This window comes from Podarcis raffonei, chromosome 1 (genome assembly GCF_027172205.1).
Source record: "Podarcis raffonei isolate rPodRaf1 chromosome 1, rPodRaf1.pri, whole genome shotgun sequence".
In the NCBI taxonomy this organism is placed as follows: Eukaryota; Metazoa; Chordata; class Lepidosauria; order Squamata; family Lacertidae; genus Podarcis; species Podarcis raffonei.
The window spans coordinates 1488108-1509398 of NC_070602.1; the positions used below are offsets into that span (position 1 = coordinate 1488108).

The following is a 21291-nucleotide window of genomic DNA, read 5'->3' on the forward strand; positions in this document are numbered from 1 at the left end:
AACTCCTTGTTCAATTCATTGATCCAAGTAGCTTTGGAAAAATAACGTTTGACAGTCCAGCCAAAAAACCAAACACCAAAATACCCCATACGCCTCCAGTTCTGGCAACCCTGGGAAGATTCCCATGCATAACCATTTTTGACAGTCACCATTTTTTATGTGCCTGGGTAAAAAAGGTACCTAGTTGTGCTATGATGGAGTTAACGTCCCTGACCAGAGGTCCTGGCAAATGATTTATGCTATTCTTGGACTGGAGAAGGAGGAGGCAGGTTATCCAGGTAGAAGGCAGGTTATCAAAAACTGCCTGCTAACTGGCCCTTTTCCGTTGCTTCCCAGGCTCTGAGGGGCAAAGTCCTCGCTGCTTGCTGGGGGTTCTCTTGGCAACGCTACCCTTCTGAGGAAAAGAGCCTTTTCCCAGGACTCCTCCCCCTCGAAGTTGTTAATTCTCCTTGTCTTCTCCCTCCCTTCCTCCCTCTGGCTTCCATCCATGCTAGTCAGACAGTCCCAGTGCAAAAAAGCTTCCCTGCAGCTTCATCCCTTCGTTCCTTGGAGAGCAGGCGGGTTCTTCGACGAGACGCTCACTTGCCCCGTCTGAAGGTAGGTTCCAGGTGGCCCCTCCGTAAGTGCCCCTTTGCTTGGCGACAGTTGTTTGGGGAGGCTGGTGTGATCTTCTTGAACTTGAGGTCCTCAGGCTTGGCTGCTAGTTTGTTTTTAAATATAACCCTGCTTTCTGCAAGGAGGTAGCTGTGCAAATCCAAGCTCTGGCGTTTGGAACAAGGCAGCAGCACAGGGGGCTGGGGAAGTGGGATGGTTTTCTGATGACCCGGAGTTTCCCTTGACACCAGTATGAAAACCCTTCTCTTCCAGGCACTCATGAGGTGAGTTGCTCTTGGCCTCAGTTTCCCATCTGCGAAATGGGAGTGAATAGTGAGACTATGGCCTAGTAAGGCTTTGTGCGCTGTCCAGCATTTTAAAGCAGGAGTTGCCAGACTATGGTCCATGGACCCCACCAGTGGTGTGTAAGCTTCATGCAGGGGGTCTGCAGCAGGTCTGTAAAAATGCAGTTTTTGCTTCTCGCACTGGCTGGCACGTGACAATTGCTACAGCAGGTAGAAAAATCTGCCTAGACCATCAGGTGCTTCTCAAGTGGTCTGTGGGGGGTGGGGAGAGAAATGTTTGGGAACCGTAGAATTTCAGAGTTGAAAGGGACTCTGGGGGAATATGCAGCTGTCCCTCACAGGGATCAAACCTGCGACCTTGGCATCATCAGCACCAGGCTCGAACCAAGTTTGTAAAATTATGCATAGTATGGAACTTGCTGCTGCAGGAGACAGTAATTGCCACCAACTTGGAAGGCTTTAAAAGAGGATTAGCCCAATCCATGGAGGAGGAGAGGGCTATTGACGGCTGCTAGCCAGGATGGCTATGCTCTTCCTCCACAATTGGAGGCAGCCGTGCTTCTGACTACCAGTTGCTGGAAGCCACAGGAAAGGAGAGTTCTCTTGTTCTTGAATCCCGTTTGTGGGCTTCCAGCAGTCATCTGGTTGGCCCCTGTGAGAACAAGATACTGAACTAGAGGGGCTTTGGTCCTGCTCCAGCAGGCTCTGCCTAATTTCTTATGCTTGATGCTCATTGCTGCACATCAGTCTGATGCCAATCATGGTTGCAGGAGCAAGCGAAGCTCTTGTTTTTCTGTGCAGTTGGCAACTCCAAAGAATGCAGTAAAAAGGCAGCGTCAGGAAGCTGTGCCTAAAAGATGGAGGGAGTTTCTAGGAGACACACAGTGGCATGTCGGCCAGGCCAAAAGGAAAGCAAGAGATGTTGCGGGCGGGTTGGTCGAGCAGAGCAGGCGGGAGAATTTAAGGGACGCAGAGCGGGTTATCCAAGGGGCTGTCTAGAAACCACTCCAAGCGCCCTTGTCTGGCTGAAGGGTGTGTGTGTGTGTGTGTGTGTGTGTAGAAAAATGAGTCTCTGGAGGCTGAGAGAGGAAAGGGAAGCTCCCAGGTGAGACAAGAGAGCTTTGTATTTCTTCTCTCTTTTTGTTGGATTTTTTTTCCCATTTTTATTTAGATTAATCTGTTTTTAATGTATTCTGTGCTGAACAGTTCCATTAAAAATAAATGTATACACCCCCCCACACACACAAAGACTATGAGCTAAGAGGTGATAAGGAGCTACCACTCAGTAGGTCATCCCATGTGTCCCTTGATCCCAAGCTGGTCTAACTGATAGTTATTCTCTGGGATTCCAGGAGGTTCTTCCCTTAAGTCTTCCTTGGGGACTCGGGTGGTGCTGTAGGTTAAGCCACAGAGCCTAGGACTTGATGATCAGAAGGTCGGCAGTTCGAATCCCTGTGACGGGGTGAGTTCCCGTTGCTCGGTCCCTGCTCCTGCCAACCTAGCAGTTCGAAAGCACCTCAAAGTGCAAGTAGATAAATAGGTACCTCTCTGGTGGGAAGGTAAACGGCGTTTCCGTGCGCTGCTCTGGTTTGCCAGAAGTGGCATAGTCATGCTGGCCACATGACCCAGAAGCTGTACACCGGCTCCCTTGGCCAATAAAGCGAGATGAGCGCCGCAACCCGAGTCGGCCACGACTGGAGCTAATGGTCAGGGGTGCCTTTACCTTTACCTTTACCTTTACCTTTACCTTTACCTTCCTTGGGGAAAGAGCCCTGAAGCCCCATGTTTCCCTCCCTATTCATTCTTCCTCTAATCAAATGTCTCCACCTTCAGCTCTGCCCACCTGTGGCAGAGAGTCAGAAAACCAGATAATTGGGCAATCCTTTGACCTTAACAAAAGGAGCCGTGACCCTCCAAATGTGTATCATTCAATACTTATTGCAATAAAAAGAAATGAGCAGGAACGCAATGTTTTACTTGTATGTTGTTTGATTTTTATATGGACACTAAACAGGGGAAAGTAAAATAAAAGATTTAAGCATGCCAAGAAAACCCTGTGTGCTGCTCAGAGCTGGAGGGGGGGGGGACTGGGGAAAAGACCCTGCAGGGTAAGGCAGAGAAAGAAGGAAAGGAGGTGGGAGTGGATCACCCACAACACAGCTCCCGGGAAAGCATGCAGGGTCCCGTTCAGGAACTATTTTAGGACATGCTCAGAACAGGAAAAAAAATTTCTTTGAGTTTTCCATGGATTGACTTTGCTCTGTTTCAGCAGTCAGCTGCAAGTTTTCCTGGGGAAAGGAGCAGGACAAAAAAAGGAAATAAAAAACCCCAATCAGACTCATCGTAGTAGGTTGATACAAAATACTAGTAATCATGGGACACACGCCAGTGTGGATGGGCCCAGAGCCCTGCTTCGTAGTCCACCTGATCTCTCTCCTTCCCACCCACCTTTCTTTGTATCCTGCCTTTCTGCGGCTTTCAGCAATCCACAAAAGCAATAAAATTCACCAAATCATAATAAACCACAAGGATGAAACTAGCCATTGGCAAATAAAAGCAACAGCTGAAAAAGGATATTGAGTCCCTGCGAGCGCTTAGAAGGACCCACAAGGTGAGGGTGGGTGGCCACAGAGGAGACCCATAGAATGGAGCCACCTGCAAGAGTTTCGCCCTCACGTCCCCACCGCAGTCTGACACAGGATGGTTGATAACACTGTCCGGAAAGGCTGCAATAATAGTTCCTCCTCCTGCCTATTCAGATAGTGGCCAAAGGCACCAGCAACTGTCAGTTTCTACCTAGCAAGCTTCTCCCCAGAGCTCTGCTTTCCTTGCAGGTATGGAGCTCGACACCTGTGCGGAGGAAGGCCAGGGGCCTGCACGTCTTCCAGAAAGCAGCAGCAGCATTTCCAGAGCTCAAACTTCGTCGGGGAAGGCGCTGGAGAGGCTCCAGAAGAACCGGAGGAGGAAGATCAGCCACTCCTGCGTTAGAGGCAAGGGTAGGTCCTGGTAGGTGGAAGTGGGCTGGGGGCTGGCCTGGAAGCACCTTGCAAAAGGGGAGCTGGGGCAAGTGGAGTCCAGGTGAGCAGAGCCCTGGCAGGACTTTGCAGAGCCAAAGTAAAATCCCCTGCTCCATTTCAAGTGTTGCGTTTCTAAGGGTGTACACTCGGTGTCTTGTAAGGCAGAAAGCTTGCTGCTTAAAAAGATTCTTACAAAGACCCTTCTTTCTTCCCTCCCTGCCTCTCTCAAGGCTACTGCCAGGCAGAGAGCAGATAATGTGCTGGAGTAGATGGAAGGCATAAAAGGGCCCATGGAAAAGGACCAAGTGAGCAGGGGCTGCAGGAGACCCTGCAGGAGACAAACACTAGGTTTGATGATGGACCTGTTGGCTGCCCCCACCCCACCCCCCTGCCCACTACCCTGCCCCATAGAAGTTTCTGTACAGCCAGCGTTAGCAGTGCGTGAAATCAAGCTGTGACTGTTTGCGTTCTTTCCGGCATCGGGGAGTTAGAAAACAGGCGTTCGAGAATACTCGTATGCTCACAGATGAGTAAATAATCGCTATAATTCTAAAAAATTGTTAATGTACGTGCATGCACACACCCACACCACTTAAATGTGGTGCACACCCACAGACACACGCTGGCGGTGCAATTTTGTACTTTGCCTTCAAGGCGGGGTGTCTCTCTCTCTCTCTTTCTCTCTCTCTCTCTCTCTCTCTCGCTCTCGCTCTCTGGTGTGGGCAGGTGCAGATTGGCTTTCAAATCCACCAATGGGCATCAGTGGTGCCTTTTGTCCTGTTCAAATAGTGGCGGTTAGGCCCCAGCAGCTGCTTCCTCCTCGGAGGAAATGACTTTGAAGCCTCTTTGAAGCTGCCTGGCTCAGCCCAGCGACTGGAATAGCAGGTGCCTCCAGTAGGAGAGAGTGGAGGAGCCGGGGTGCTCGGCTGGATGGGTGGCTGGGGGATGGAGCACGGAGCTGCCCCCCGAGCCTCCCTCTGTGTCAGGTCAGTCGACCAGCTGGAGCCTCCCTGCTATGTGAAAACCTTTGGTGAGTTGGGGTGGGGAAGCGTGGAGCTTGTTGCTGTGGCTGCAGAGCTTGTTGCCAGCAGGAGTCCCTTGTTCTGGCAGGCAGGAGGGGAGTGTGGTGGGAGGTGCTGCTGTGGGTGTCTCTGTATCAGGTGCCAGGGGATGCAGCCTGTGTGCAGCCCTTGCAGCAGAGGCAGGCTGTGGCAACGCTCCCGCCTGCCTGCCTGCCTGCCTGCCTGCCTGCCTGCTGTGGATTCCTTCAGGGGCAAGGGCAGGAACTCTCCTGCTCAGCTGCCCTCCGTGTGTGCGCAGGGGGTGGGGAGTGCGCCTCTAAGCAGGGAGCTGCAGCCGCTCATAGCTCCCCTTCACACGTGTACACACAGCAGCGTCTGTGCACACGGGACCTCCCTGTGTGGCACGCATGGGAGGGCTCATGCCATTCCCTCACTGCTGTGCCAGGACTTTGCAGTGACCCCCTGTGAATGTGCACCACGTCAACCAATGGGATTTACTTCCACGTAGAAAGGGATGGACATGGGATAATTTGTGCAATCTCTAGGTCAGGTGTGTTCGCCCTTTTAAGACCCAGGGCCCGTTTTTGACCAAAACAAGCATTTGGGGACCTTCTCAACCTTTTACTGTGCTTCTATCTGTATGGTGGCAGGGCTCCTGTTCTGACCCAGCTTGGATCAGGCCATGACCCACCAGCTGAAGACCAGGCCTCTAGACTACCAGCCAGTTTCTAGCAAGAGAGGTGCTGGGCTGAAGCTTGTGTCCTCTGATCTGGGGGGGGGTCTCCTTTATGTTATTTTTAAAGGCAGGAGCTCTCTGCAGGCTAAGAGGACCCTCTTTTGTTTAGTACCTCTTCAAAGCTGACCTTTTAGAATCAGTTTAACCATGACTGGCTAAATGGAGCCTCCATGTCCAGAGGCTGTCTACCTTTGAATACCAGTCTGTTCCAGCAGCGAGGATCTTCTTACACTCATGTAACCAACTCTTGGCACAGAATTCAGCCTTGCAGATGGAAACGGATTTGAGCCTGGACAGGACTGGGCTCACCCCTGGCAGTGGCACTGCTTACAGGGGCAGCTAAAGCCACGTGAAATGTGAAACAGGATGTCCTTTAGCTCTGGTGCAGATGTAGGTACTCCAGCCTCGTCTGTTGTTATTTATGATTCCACGTCCGCTTGCCTGGAGTTCAGTATTAAACACATGGGATTCAGCATCCCATGAGCTGGAGCACTTGCTTGAAAGCCACACATGAGTCTCTGTGCTTATGAATATGGGCTTCCAATGGTGCCTCTAAGTTGGAATTTCTCGTGCTCCTTTCCCTGCCCCGCTGGCTTTGTTTCCTGAGAGGGGATTCTGCTCCTGGCAAATTCTTCCTTTCTAGGCCTGGTTGTTGGCTGGCAGGATCTGCCAGACACGCTTGGCTGGGTCAGCGCCATTCCGCTTTCACAGCAGGCCCTTTGTTCTGTTGACCGGCTTGTTCCCACAACTTCTGAACTCAGAGTATGCCCCACTAGTGAATGAGAAGAATCCAAGATGTGGCAGGCCTTCCAGAGGGGCCGCAGACTGGCCCTTGCTTCAGAATGATTTGGGTGTGCGCTTGCCTCTCTCCGTGGGCTACACAGAGAGCCACATTCATTCATTCTCAGAGACACATGCGCTGCCACCTCCATTCATTTCCCAGTTGCAGGAAAGGGTTGTAACAGGGCTCCCCCCAACCCCCTGCAGGTGTGTGAATGGTAGAAATTAAACAGGTGAGGAGGCCATCAGTCTCCCACTACATCTTTCTAGCTGAGAAAGCTTTCCTAGTTGAATTTCAGCATTGCCTGCTGCTGTTTTATGAAGGAGGGTTTCTGCTGGAAAATAAAAAAATGGCAAGAAACCATGCATGGATGCTGTGGAGAGTTGAATATGAATCTGTCTGTCACCAGAGATAACCACTAGTTTAGGTGGCTTTTGGAAAGGCTTAAGACAAGCTCATGAAGGAGATGGAGAGAAAAGGATATTTCCATAGCTGTCAGCCATGGCTGCGAAATGGAACCTGCAAGTTCAGATGCATTCAATCAGATGCTGCATGGTTACAATGAGGGACGGCTGTCACTGCCTGTGAATTCTGCCATTGGAGCCTCTGGCTGGCCTCCGTTGGAGAAAGGATGCTGGGCTAAATGGGCTCTTTTTCTGATCCAGCTGTTTATATAGCCCCTCTTCTGTTACATCCCTGGATATTTGAGGCCCTGGGTGCAGCACGAATGACATTGCCTCCTCTTGCCCACCAGGGGGCACCCTCCACGCACTGGTCTCCCATGGATCTTTGCTGTGTGCCCTGAGGAGGAGGAGGGAAGACTAATCATACAATGAGGATGCCTTGACACTTATTAAAGCAAACCATAAATCAGAGCCATCCTTAACCTAGTGTTAAAAAGCAAACTGCTGACTTGCTTTGTTTTGCAAACATTGTGCACACAAACATACACACACCATGTGCAAATCACAAAAGTGTGCACGGGTTCTTTTGATATTTTTGTGGAGTTCTGGGGTGTTTCTGTAGTTCATTTTTTCAACTCCTGCTGGCTTGGTTTGGTTGATTCCCTGTTATGGTTTTAGCTCTTCATGTTTTGCTTATTATCTTGCGGGGCAAATCTTACTGTGGTTCATTATTATTATCATCTTATTGCATTCTAATTGTTACCCACATTGGATATTTTGAGTAGTTATAAATTTTATCTCTTTGTCATGATTGGGAAAAGTATTCACCCAGTCTATGTGTCAGTAATGGAAGCCACCTGTTGCTACAGCATTTTCTATGTTGGAGGCCTCCTTGGCTTCATTCTCCATCTCATAACCACCTTGAGCATTTGGGTCAGGGGGATGTAAGAATGTCCCCAGCACTCAGTTGCTCCTGGGGTCCAGTATCATCACCCACAACAACCCCTTGTTCTTCCTCTAGTGTTTGCATTCAGAGTGTCCTACTGGTTCTCTCCAGGCTCATTAGGAAAGAGACTAGAAATGAAACTACAATATCATAATTCCCTTATACAAATCTATGGTGCAGCCATGCTTGTACATTTCTGGTTGTGCCACCACAGAAAGGGTATTGTGGATTTGGAAAAGGAAGGGGCTGGAGTGACTCAGATTACAACATCTGGGGCCTTTTGCTTTAGAAAATGCTAGCAAGGGGCCACATGAGAGAGGTGTACAAAGTTATGCATGGAGTGGAGAAAGCAGATGGAGAAAAGTTTTTCTCCCTGTCACCTAACTCTAGGTCTCATGGGCATCCACAGACAGACAAAAGAAAGTACTTCTTAAAGCTTGTGGTCTTGGTGGACCAAAAGCTTAACAGCTTTTTTGCAGCAGCAGCAGCAGCAGCAGCAGCAAAAAAAGCCTAACACTATTCTAGGCTGCATCAATTGATGCTTTTGAATTCTGGTGCTGGAGGAGACTCTTGAGAGTCCCATGGACTGCAAGAAGATCAAACACATCCATTCTTAAGGAAATCAGCCCTGAGTGGTCACTGGAAGGACAGATCCTGAAGCTGAGGCTCCAAGACTTTGGCCACCTCATGAGAAGAGAAGACTCCCTGGAAAAGACCCTGATGTTGGGAAAGATGGAGGGCACAAGGAGAAGGGAATGGCAAAGGACGAGATGGTGGGACAGTGTTCTCAAAGCTACAAACATGAGTCTGACCAGACTGCGGGAGGCGGTGGAAGACAGGAGTGCCTGGCGTGCTCTGGTCCAGGGGGTCACGAAGAGTCGGACACAACTAAACGACTAAACAACAACAACAACATTCTAGGCTACATCAGCAGAAGTATAGTGTCCAGATCAACGGAAGTAATAGTCCCACTCTATTCTGCCTTGGTCAGACCCCTTCCTAGAGTCCTGTGTCCAGTTCTGGGTGCCACCTTTTAAGAAGCATACTGATAAGCTGGAACATCTGCAGAGGAGGGTGACCAAGATGATCAATGATCAGGAAACCAAGCCTCATGAGGAATGGTCAAGGGAGTTGGGTATGTTTAGCCTACAAAGGAGGAGATATGAGAGCCAACTTCAAATATCCAATGCATTCAAGCCAATGGATTCAAGTTACAAGAAAGGAGATTCCAACAAACATCAGGAATAACTTTCTGATGGGAAGAGTTGTTTGGCTGTGGAATGGGCTCCCTCAGAAAGTGGTGGACTCTCCTTCCTTGGAGGTTTCTAAGCAGTGGTTGTATAGCCATCTGTCATGGATGCTTTAGCTGAGATTCCTGCACTGCAGGGGGTTGGACTAGATGACCCTTGGTGTTCCTTCCAACTCTAGGATTCTGTGATACTTCAATTCTTCACACAGCATGTATTTAAATTCTGCCACAGGAGGCAGCAATGGCCACCAACTTTAAAAGAAGATTAGGCAAATTAATGAAAGATAAGACTGTTAGTGGCTTCTAGCCACAATGGTTGGAGACAGTAGTATGCTTCTGAATACAAGTTGATGTTGTGCTCGTGTCCTGCTTTTGGGCTTCCCATTGGGGCAGCTGGTTGGCCAATGTGAGAACAAGACTGGATGGGCCTTTGAACTGACCCTGTAGGACTTTTCTTAAGTTTTTATGCCTCTCCTCAGGAGAACTGACTGTGGTGCATAATTTGTGTGGGCAGGAGAGAAAGAGAGAGAGGAAAAAACTTCTGGATTCTGATGGAAGCCAGATAGCTGCCCCCAGTTTCATATCTAGTTGCATTTAATGCAAGTTCCCATTGTTCCCATTTCACAGATGAGTAACTGAGGCCAGTTAGCGAGTCTCTGCCTGAGGTGGTTCTCAGTGTCTCCCAGATTGCAAGTCCAGCTTTCTCTGTACACTCTCAGTCATAGCCCCTCTTGTCTCCTCTAGGGCAGCTGAAGCTCTCCATCACCACGGAAGGAAAGGACCTGAAGCTCTATGGTGAGTAAGCAACCTGGGAAGCCAAAGGAACTGAACAGGTGGAGAGAAGCATCCATTGGGTAGCTGAAATGTTCACATGGTGGCTCAGGTGTGGTGGTGCTTGTAACCTACCGCACCTTCCCCATCCCCACAGCCATCTGCATTGGGATGACTTGCATCTATGAGTACCCTTAGGGTGTCTGACCCCCCAGCTTTAAAACGGGGCTTTATGCTTAAGAATGCTGGCATAACTGGATGTTCCTTAAAATGTTCAAGTTTCACAGAGGGTTCCCTGCCCTGCCTGGCTCATCTCTCTCAACCTCTGTGCGTCTTGATTTGTTGCCTTTGGCCAGGTCTCTGCAGCTGACCGGTTTCAGAGTTTTGCATTACAATACCTGATCCGTCATCACTCAGGTGTGTGCTTGGCTATGGGGTTGTTGGGTGTGGGGGGCACTGAGCCCCTGTTATGTGCCTGGCTCTGCCCCAAGGCAGTATGTTCCACCTGGCTCTGGCTGGTGGACACTTTTGAGGATTTAGTAAAGAAGAAAGTACACCTGGGGTGTGGGGAAGGGGGATACATCCCTGCCACCTGCAGTCCCTGTGGCTGCTTCTCTTCTTGTTCCACTTCTGTGGATGGAATGGGCAGAGTACGAGAGAAAGAAAATTTACTCAGCCAGGGCAGAACCGCATCCTGGCTCTTTCTTCGATTGGGGGGATGGAGCCAGTGGAGGGGGGGGATGGAGCCTGGATTCTGCAGCATTGCCCAGAGAAACTCCAGCCTCTCTTCCGCTGTGGTCGCGGCACAGCTGCGCAAGGATGAGACTGAGCTAAAATCAAGATGCAGCCTCTTGATATTTAGCTTGATGGTGCTTTTGGGCCTCCGGCACAGATCCTGTCATGGTGAGCAGGAGGAAGTCAGGCGCATGAAATGCAGTTTGGCATCTGGAAGTGGAGCTGTGCCTGCCTCCAACCAAATGCTCAGGCCTGGGTATTTTTAGTAGGCTTTTACTAATAGAAAACATTACATGCTTGTGTGTACACACACACACACACACACACACACACACACACACACAGGCATCTATAAATCCTTCTTTCCCTCCCACCCTCTTTCCCTCTTCTGCTTTCTCTCCCGCCAGTGATCCTTAGTCGTGGAGTGGCAGGCAGCTGCAGGCAGAGGGGTTTAAACTCATTTCAGCAAATTGTGAGGGGGTGGGGGGGTTGTTCTCTGCTAGGTTTAAAGTGGCAGACTTCAGATCGATTGAAAAATAGGTTGCCCAGAAAACCAGCGTGCTTTGAGAAGATGTCTTGTGGTTTCTCCTTTTATTATATGGCAGGTATTGCAGTGTTATCCACACACATCAATTCTCTCTCCTTTTTTCTCAAGCAAAATGAGTTGTTCATTTGGCATGCAGACCTACTTGTTTTTTGTCATCTTAATTGTAGCTGTAAGTCACTCCTCTAAGCACTGGCTGTTAGCAGGCCAGGAGCATTAATTTATTGCCTTTCCAGCTTGCCCTCCTCCACCATAATGCCCAGGGCAGTGCACATGATTCTCTTTCCCCGATTTTATTCTCAACAACAACCCTGTGGGGTAGGTGAGCCTTAAAACCAGTCACTGGCTCAAAGTCACCTGTGGCTGAACTCTCATCTCCCCAGTCCTGACCTGACACCCTGGGCCACTTGGGCTCCTGCAGAATAAACCATGTGAGCTGAAATCCATGGGGTGGGGTCCTGCTTCCCCCTGCCTCTCTCCCTGATCAGCAGGACCCTTTGCTTCTGCCACCACCACCAGGGGTGCATGAAGAGGGGGTTGGTGAAGGGGCTGGGACCGGATCCTGTTCTCTCCTGGAACCCTTTGCAGCCAGTGGGTCAGCTTCTAAGGAAAGGGGCTCAAGTCCAGGTGGGAGACCCCTTGGCCTGAGCTGAGCCTGTGCTCTATAGCTGCCATGGGAAGGTATGCTGCACGTGGTCAGAGCCCCTCTTTCTTTTCAAAAAGCACACGGTGCACATTTCCAGGGTTGAGCCCTGGTGCTCAGAGCAGGTTCCAGGAAGGAAAGCAGGATGGGGTGCTGGGAAGAAAACAAAACACTGGTGACAAAAAGATAAATCCTGGACCTGTTATTTTGCAGACCAAGCTAAATCTGCATGCCTTTGCACACTGTTGTTATAAGAGAAGATTTTGTCATAGATGATCCTGCTTCTGCTGCAGGAAAGGCAGTGGGCGACATGAAGCGCCATTCCTGACCACAATGGGAGCTTTCCTGGACCCCTCTTCTCTTTAGTGCCAAACCAGTTTAGCTCACCATCTGTTTATGCTGAAGGGTCAACAGTGCCCTCCCTAAACTACACCCCTCAGGAGTCTTTAGGAGAAACCCTGGAGGTGTTTAGACCAGATCCAGCTTGTAATGTGGATGTGCTTTGTTCACCATGTTTCCCTCGCATACTTTCAAGACTATATTTGCATCCATAGGCACAAAAATACCCAAAACAAAAAAGAACAGCTGAGATTCTCAGGATGCTGAATTCTGTGCCACTCTGGCACCAAATTCCTTGCTTTTATGGAGGATGGTGGAATGCATAGGCGGCTGGGTGGTTTCCCAAGCTCAAATTAAGCCCTTTAACTAGGGGGAGGCAGGGCTATCTGCAGGAGGAGGGGAGAGGGGCTGGGGCATTATGCTGAGTCAGCAGGGAGCTGTGGAGTCAAGGGCTGAGTGAGTTAGGCAGATCAAATAGGCTGGAAGCTGCAGGGTGTGTGTGTGTGTGACAGAGAGAGTGCACAATCTCTCAGTGGATCCAGCAGTCACCAACCTTTCCATGTCTGGGGGCAGATTTGGAATTTTGAGAAGATGCTGACAGCACCAGTCACAAAATAGCTGTGGTCACAGATAAAAAGATAATGATGGGAACCTGTAGTTTTTGCTTCATAACTTCTGTTCTAGGAGAGCTGGAGACTTTTTAATGAAAGCTCAGAGTCCGGGACCCCTTCTGGGGACTCCACTGAATGCCTTTGGGGGCGCTGGGTTGGCAATCCCAATTTAACCCTTTTTTCCTGCTCTCGGCAAAATATTCTATTTCTGTTCACGTTTCAATGTAATTTCTTCTTTTGCTTTTCTCTTCCCTGTCCCCCAGTCATGGAAGCCAAGGGCCTGATGGGGAAGGAGTGCCGGATTTGTGACTCCTTTGTCAAGGTAGGCTTGCCAGCCTCAGGAGGGGTGCTGATGTCGAGACAGTAATCTTTTGTGGTGGGTGGATTCCCCTGAAGGAGCAGGGGGGGGAGGGCTGCTCTTCTCTTTCCCCCTCCTCCTTACCAAGCTGCTGACTTAAGTTGTCTGTAGCCATTGATTTTTGCTACATGCATCTATAAAGAAACAAAACCCTTCCGTCTCTTTGCCAGCAGAAGTCTGAGCAGGTGTGGAATGCAGGAATCTCTGCCGCATCTCAGCTGGCCCTTGGGTGCTGGCGATCATGCAGCTGCTGCCGCCGCTGCCTCTGCTTTTCTGGAGGGTTTCAAAGGCAGTGGCGGGTTAACTGTGGCAGGTGCAATCTCAAAAGGAGCATCCTCTGCTGAGGGGCACTGCGAGTGGCCCCTGGCTCCATCCGTGCCTCACGGGCCCTCTCAGCCTTGCTGCCCGTGTAACTCAGGATTTCACGACTTCTGTGGAACTGAGCCAAAGCTAGGGGGCTCATCTGGATATCTTCGCAAAATGCAGGCTGTCTGCCCCCTTCTCTCCCCACCCAAAAATCCAGCATGGGATTTTAAAGCCAGCACTGACATTTCGTTGTGGGTTCCATTCATGCCTTGACATCCAGGTGAGGTTTTTCCCCCATTTCAAAGCTGCCGGTTTCCCGCTCATCTAGGTGTGTTGGCTGGAAGCTTGCTCTAGCCAGAAGAGGGTTAACACGCAATAACAGCGACGCTCTTTCTCTTCTTCTCCCAACGAAGGTGTCGCTTGTGCCGGAGACAGATCGGAAGTGCAGGCAGAGGACCAGGACTGTGCTGGACAGCAAATGCCCTGTCTTCCACGAGCATTTCCTCTTGTGAGTATGGGGATGGGGGTGTCAGCTGCTGCCTCTCTCTCTCTCTCTCTCTCTCTCTCTCTCTCTCTCTCTCTCACACACACACACACACACACACCTCTCCTCTTGTGTCCCAGAGAAGGCCCAGGCTGTGTCACAACAGGCTGATCAGGGATCCTGAGCCAAAGAAAGTGTGCTAGGATTCGCCTTGCTTCTCTGACTCTCAATCTCCCTCCCTCCCTCCCTCTCTCTCCTCGCCTCCCCCCCCCCATCTCTTGTCAGCTATTATGCCTCAGCACAACTTGCCTCACGCATGGGGAGCTGCTGCCATGAGATGAAGAGCGACAGACACTATTCTGCTGTTTTCTTGCAGCTCAAATGCCTCGGCCCTGTGCACAAAGCTGGCTTGTCTGTGACTGTCAGCCTGTGCTCGCACACACACACACACACACACACACACACACACAAGCGCTAGGCTCCTGCCCTCCCCACTGTTGGAGTTTCTGAACTAGACAGCTTCTTCCAGGCTCTGAGCTGCCCTTGGTGTCGTGGGGGGACTTGGACCAGGTAATAAGGGTTTCTCCAAGGGTGCTGTTGCCTGGTGGGGGCGGGGGCAAGTGCTGTGAACTTCCTGGGTTGGATTCTCAGTCTTGAGCAGCAGTGCTGGTGCCGCTGGTGGACATGCATCCTCTTCTCATGGCGCTTGTTAATTTCCGTCTGAACTCCTGTGCCTCTGGGACGCTGGCTTTCCTCCTCAGCTCAAGCACACCGTCCCCTTGGGCCAGCCTCTTTGAGGACAGAGCTAGGTGAGGGGGTTGGATTGGAATAAATAATGTGAGCTGAAAATATGTACCCAGATCAGACGCATTCATAAGCTGTGGCCAGCTCTCGATTTCTGCCACAGGTCGCCAAGTCAGTGTGAGAGGGCCTGAGGGAGAAGCCTCAGTAGGGACGTGGTCCTTGCTACCCCCAGGGGCTCATGGTCGCATCCTTTCTGCTTTGTGTTCCAGCCCTTTGCCAGAGGAAGATGAGCGGAAGCGCCTGCTGGTCACTGTGTGGAACCAACCAAGGAATTCCAGGTAAGGAAGATGCAGCTGTGAGACTACAACGCCATTGAGCCTTTGGTTGTGGTCATGTGAGTGGTGTTGCAGCAGAAGCTGCTCCCTTGAGTGTGAGTAGCCTTTGTGGCATTGGTTCCAGAGTCACGGGACCATAGCTGGCAACTTTTCCCTTTTTTAAGGGAAATTCCTTTATTCCAAATAGGATTCCTCGCAAGAAAAGGGAAAAGTTGACAGCTATGCACGGGACTCAGGGTTCGGCTCAAGGCCTCTGAGGGAAGAGCAGGGTCCTCCTGCCTAGCTCAGAGCCAGCTTCTTCTATGGCACCCTGCCTTGCCCCCCAGCATTTAAGGTCTTTTGTGTGTGTTGTTCTATCTCACCAAAGGGGTAGATTAGCATCTGCAAGGTACAGGGGCTTTTCTGGCACAGCCCCCAGTGCTGAGCATGAACTCCCTCCCTGTGGATAAAAGTTTGCTCAGCATGTTCCTCCTGCTGTCCTTTGAGAGATGGATGAAGATGGTGCTTCTTCAGAGAATTGTTCGTCTGTGTTCCCTGTGCTGGTTCTGTGACCGTTTGCTGAGATGGTTTGACCTGATTCTGATTTGTGTTACTGGAAATAATTTTTATTCCTTTACTTTGTAAGCCACCATAGTGGTATGATCTTTTGATGATGGTGGTGATGTCATCTGTACGTGTAATCTGATAGTGAACAGCGTGCGAGAGGGAAAGAGAGTGAAAACATAAATCCATTTGGTATTTATAGAAACTTCAGGGTGAATTAACAGTGTCGCTGACGAGATTCGTCTTGGAATTTCATGTCGCCTCTTTCTGACACTGAATAAATATCTCCAGTGTTCTTCCCCACCGAATGACATAACTGTAACTGAACGTCCAGCCTTGTCCAAATATTTCAAAGAGCCAGTTTTTTTTTAAAAAAATTATACCTCCTTTACCACATTAAAATTCTAGGCATCATCACCAAGTGTCAGGCTTTGGGGTGTATCTGGCGGTTGTAACTATCAACTAAAGAAAAGATAGTACATGCTCAGTATTTAAAGGTTGAGAGAATGTTTAAAGCATGTGTGGCTGAACGAGAGGGCATCTGCTAGTTTGGGTGTTAAAGTGAGTGGCAGATAGGTGCCCCCATCCAGTGAGCCTTCCCTGCCTGTTGTGCCTTTCTATTATGGAACCAGAATTGCGTCTCCAACCATGTCAGCACCAGAGAGTTGGATCAGCGCATTGGGGTTTTGCTAGGACCTCAGGGTACTTCCGGACAACCTGTTTATGAAGCATGCATCATCCTGATTTGTCATCCTACACTTTCCAGTATGTTTTCGCATCACTTTCCTTGTCATAGAAAGACCTATCCTTTGTGGAAGTGAGTTTGTTGTGCTAGAGCTCCCAACCAACTGTAACTCTGCAATCTGAATTTTCTGGTATCAGATTGAATCTCACCTGAATATGATGGCCCCTGGACTCGGCCACACCCCTCCCAGAACCCTGAATGGCTACCCCCAGCTGCCACAGGGAGCCCTGGCTAGTCTAGCGTGGCTTACCCATTCTGGCTGACCGTGGGCCTTAGGCATTGCCAGCAGCCACTGCAGCCTGAAACCTTTCTAAAATAATCATAGAATTATAGAGTTGGAAGGGACCCCAAGGGTCATCCAGTTCTATCCCCTGCAATGCAGGAATCTCAGCTCAAGCATCCATGACAGATGGCATCCAACCTCTGCTTGAAAACCTCCAAGGACGGAGAACCCACCACCTCCCAAGAGAATCCGTTCCCTTGTTGAACAGCTCTTACTATCAGCATATATAGAAGCAGAACAGCTACAATGGCTACAAAGAACCTCTGTTCTTGCAGGCAGCCTGCCTTTGAGTCCTAGTTGTTGGGGAGCTGCAACAGGAGCAGACAGTCGTCTTCAAGCCCTGCTTAAGGAGCTTCCCAGAGGCTTCAGAGGGGCAGATACTGGGCTCTGGGTCTGACACAGCAAGGCTCTTCTTACGTAAAACCCTGCGCCGGATCAACCCACATTGGTGTGCTCTAGCAGTTGGGCTCTTCCTATGCATTGTTATGTAATGTGCTCCAGCAGAGCACGACTGAGCTCTTACATTACCCCAGAGCAGGTCTAGCCAAGACCCTTCTTCCACAGAGCTCTGGGGCTTTGGCAGGCCCCCTGGCCATTGGGAGCTCTTTGACAGATACTGGGTACGGGACAGGAGGACCTTAAGGCTGCTGGTTCTGGCGTTCAAGTCATAGAGCTGGAAGGGACCCTGAGGAACATCTAGTCCCCCCACCCCACGAATATGCAGCTGTCCCATATGGGGATCGAACCTGCGACCTTGGTGTTATCAGCACTGAGTTCTAACCAACTGAGCTATCTAATGGTAGGCTCCATTTCCCATACCCTCAGTGTCTCCCTCTTTGGGGCAGCTGGCTATTCCTATTCCTTATTAAATTTGTTAATTGTGTTATCTTGCCCAGGGCAACCCAAAGCGACTTACAACCAACCAACCAAAGTTGTCTCAGCTAGGCAAGTCCTCTGTAACTGCCTTCTCCACCCAGACACATGGGGGCGGGGGTACCTCCTTCTCTTCCTCTTCAGGGTCCCCACCAGGCTCACTGAGTGAGGCCACGGGGCACATGGGCAGCTTCCGGTGTGCTGTGGGGCTTTGCCAACCTGCGTGGCCAATGGAGCCTGGTAATGTCCAAAAGACGTCACTTGGGGCCAGCCAAGTGTGTGAGGAGCTTGGAAGGTGCAGACCAGAGTGTCTCCTCGTTCTAATTCAATGCCCAGATCTCCTTGCAGGGGAGGCTCCCATGCTGGAGACAAAATGGCCAGAGCCCCCAGCAGGAGCCGTGGGAGCAGCAGCAGCAGCCCTGCTCTCCATGACTCTGTTTCGGGATTTCTTCTCCCCACAGGCAGAGCGAACTCCTCGGCTGCATGAGTTTCGGTGTGAAGACCCTGCTGAGCCCAGACAAGGTACGGAGGAGCCTCCCACCCTCCTGGGTTGTGCGGTGGGGACACAGCTGTGGCACAGCTAATTGTCCCAAGGAGAAGGAAGTCCCTGTCATGCTTTAATGAGATGAAGCATGACAGGAGCAGCACACCAGTCTTTGCCTTACGGGGGTGGGGAGGGTTGCTGACGTCTTCCCAAGCTGGACAGGGAATTGCGGGTGGGGAGATGTATAAAGCAGGCTAGAGAATCCTGGGTCTGGGCCTGTTGCAGGGCATGCAGTTTCCTCTCTATAGTGGTGGGATTTGGTGTGTTCTGTCACTGAAATCCCCCCATTTCAAAAACTAGTTTCCTATTTCTGAACGTGGAAATTCCATGCAGTCGTGATGCCTAAATCGAACCCTGGGTGGGATTCTACTCATGCAACCCCTCACAGGAAGCCCTGCACAAGGTCTCCCGCCAGCACAGCAGGGCTTTTGACCAGGCCCTCGTCTCTCACCCATGCCCCCTGAAATTGGCTCCCCTCCAAAAAACAACAACGCCCCATTAAACCAACAGCAACCTTAACTAGGTGTTTTTTTAAAAAAAAAAACTAAAATAAAATAAATTGGGGAGCAGAGAGTGCTGAGAATGTGTTGTCCACCAGCAGCCAAATGCATGTCAGAGCTGCGGGCAGAGGATTGGGTGCTGCCCTCTGCTGCCAACTTTAAAATAAAAATGTATAAGCCACATGCAGCAGTTTCCAAACATCTATAGTGACTTTAATTAGAAAAGTATTTGAAGCCACTTGGGATGTTCATCCTCAAGGCAGATCAGAAACGGGGGTTCAGCGACATCCCCTTTTCAAAGATGGAGATTGAAGGCTTGGAGACGTCCAGCTTGAACATAAGAAGAAGCTGCTGGGTGAGGCCAGTGGCCCATCCAGTCCAGCATCTTGTTCTCACTGGGGCCCATCAGCTGCCTATTGCAGGAAACCTGCAAGCAGAACATGAGCACAAGAGCAGGTTCTTATTGCCTCCCATCATTCTCCCATCCCGTCAGAACACAGATAAGGTTTCCCAGGTGGATTTTGTTGGGCTTTGCAAATGGCGGGGGGGGGGGGCTACCTTGGTTTTCTTTAATGATGGTCGTGGGGTCTGTGCTCACAAGCTCACATGCACACACACAATGATGTGCATTTTGCTAGCAAATAACAACACAGCTGGGAAGGGATTTCTAAATCCAGAAAAGTTTGGGATCTCCTGCAGCTTCCTTCTACTGTCTCTCTTTCTAACTGCAGGAGATCTGCGGATGGTACTACCTACTGGGGGAAGACCTGGGCAGGACAAAGCACCTGAAGGCAGCTGCACGGCGGCTGAAACAGAGCAGAGGTGGGTCCCTCTGGAGATGCTTGAGGGCCTCCCTCAAAGGGGGAAAGGTGGTAGGGATGTGTTTCCCCCTGGGGTCCTTTTGCAGAGCTTGTGGACACTGTGCAGGGAAAAGACCCCCAGGCAAGCCTGCCCTGGCTGCTCTGGACTGGCCTCCATGGCTGCTGCAGGGGGAGCCAGTTGCCCCACTCCCCCCCCCCCAGTCTGCTTGGGCACATGCCCCGCCCGGCCTAGTTGGAGGAACAAAGAATCGCTCAGAAAATGGCTAGTCCCTGGGCAGCCCTTTTGCACATTTTTCACATGCAACACAGGCTTGTAAGTACAGTGGTACCTCGGTTTAAGAACAGTCCTGTTTACGAACGATTTGGTTTATGAACTCCGCAAAACTTTAAATAGCGTCCTGGTTTGCGAACTTTACCTTGGTCTAAGAATGGAATCCGAACAGTGGAAGGGCACAGACGGCGGGAGGGCTCATAAGGGAAAGTGCGCCTCGGTTTAAGAACGGACTCCCAGAATGGATTAAGTTCGTAAACTGAGGTACCACTGTAAACAATTACGAGTCAGTCCAACTTGGCTGGTTGCATTTCACCCGCTTAAGCAGTCACGGGCTTGGGAACATGTTCAGAGTTCCTTGCGGAGCATCTTTGGAATGTTTGGAGGAAGGCAAAGGTTAAAGGAAAAATCGTATGTATTTATGGGCATTTGAGACTGGCGGGTCTCTCTTCTAAGACAGGCTGCCTGTTGGCTCTGTGGCAAAACAGGCCACACCTCTGACATCACAGAGAAACATGGGATGCTGGTTTAAGCTTATAGACTCCTATATTACATAGCTCTCCACAGCAAAGTCTGTGTGTAATGTGTCTAATTCCATTGCCCCCCAGGATCAAGTCTGCCCCAAGTTGTGCAGATAATGAAAAGCCGTTCCGGCGGCTTCAGTGGACATTAGGCATGTAAAGCAGGATATTTCAGTACAGGGAGGTCAGGCCTTTCCTCTTTTTTCTGCAGAGGTGATGGACAGATTCCTCCCTGTTGTTTTGCAGAGCTGATGTTGGCCAGGCCAGCTGCGGCAGTGGCGTTACTGGGGAAGCAGCAGCAGGACGAGAACATGGAGCAGCTCAAGGTAGGAGCATGCAGGTGTGGGAGGCCGGGTTCAACAACCGCCTTTCCCAGGGCAGGGAGCGAGTGGATGCCTTGATCATATTCAGCTGCTCCTGCTAAACACCCATGAAGGGGGCAGCCAGTCAGAAAGCGCTTTTTGCAATGAAGTTGAGGAGATTGGGGTGCCTCACCATCCTCCCTCACCTGCCCACAGGCAGGAGGACTGTTGCAGTGAAAATCCTGCTGCAAATTGCACCCTCCCTCCTGCAGTTCTGCAAGTGTTTTCCTCGTGTCCCTCGCATGCTGCTGCCTGCTGGGAAGGAGAGGAAGCTTGAAACTCTTCTTGCTTTGACATCCCTGGCAGCATTCCTGTATCAGTCTCTACAGCCACAGCAGGCGCTGTAACTTTCCCCCTGCTTGACCACACCCCAAAGGCACACTCCTGCATTGTCTCCTGAGACAGGCGGATGCCAGCCATTTCACTGCAGTCACCACTCTCTGTTCTTTTCCTTTCTTTTTTTTTTTATAATATTTTTTATTACGTTTCTTTCCAAATTTTATACATTACAAACAAATAAGGAGTTTACAAGAAACCATTTTTTTTTTTTTTTAACAAAAATCCCAACTTGGACTTCCCCACCCCTTCCGATTCTGCGTTCTTTATATTAACAATGTCAGCAATTTGTTACCTTATGTCGTACCTTATTGTAACTTTTACATGTTATGTATCTATATTCAATGTATTATGTCACAATTTTTATACCTTTAAAATAAACGTAACATGTTCAATTTCATATTATCTCCTTTTCTCTTTTATCACTTAGTTTACTATTTACTTAATCATAATTGCTAAAGCGTATCATTTCCAAATCCTGCACCGTCTTAAGATTCATACAGTTTGTAATACTTTTGCAAGTAGTCTTTAAACTTTTTCCAGTCCACCTCAATTGTTTCTACATCCA

The 21291-nt window shown here is 50.1% G+C and overlaps 1 protein-coding gene across 7 annotated transcripts in view; it reads left to right on the top strand.

Annotated features, from left to right (window-relative positions):
- Positions 1–21291, top strand: part of RGS3 (regulator of G protein signaling 3) — a 78171-nt gene that overhangs the window by 2293 nt on the left and 54587 nt on the right. For 4 of the 7 annotated variants that reach the window (XM_053379850.1, XM_053379938.1, XM_053380015.1 and 1 more), the window contains exons 2-10: positions 495–597; positions 3734–3895; positions 9799–9849; positions 12961–13019; positions 13775–13869; positions 14859–14927; positions 17830–17890; positions 19144–19234; positions 20272–20351. In XM_053379850.1, the coding sequence (XP_053235825.1) occupies positions 495–597; positions 3734–3895; positions 9799–9849; positions 12961–13019; positions 13775–13869; positions 14859–14927; positions 17830–17890; positions 19144–19234; positions 20272–20351 (771 nt within the window). Of the gene's footprint in view, positions 1–494; positions 598–630; positions 879–3733; positions 3896–4763; positions 4947–9798; positions 9850–12960; positions 13020–13774; positions 13870–14858; positions 14928–17829; positions 17891–19143; positions 19235–20236; positions 20352–21291 lie in introns of those variants that run through there. The other 3 variants (XM_053380088.1, XM_053380167.1, XM_053380232.1) reach the window with 3 other exon arrangements.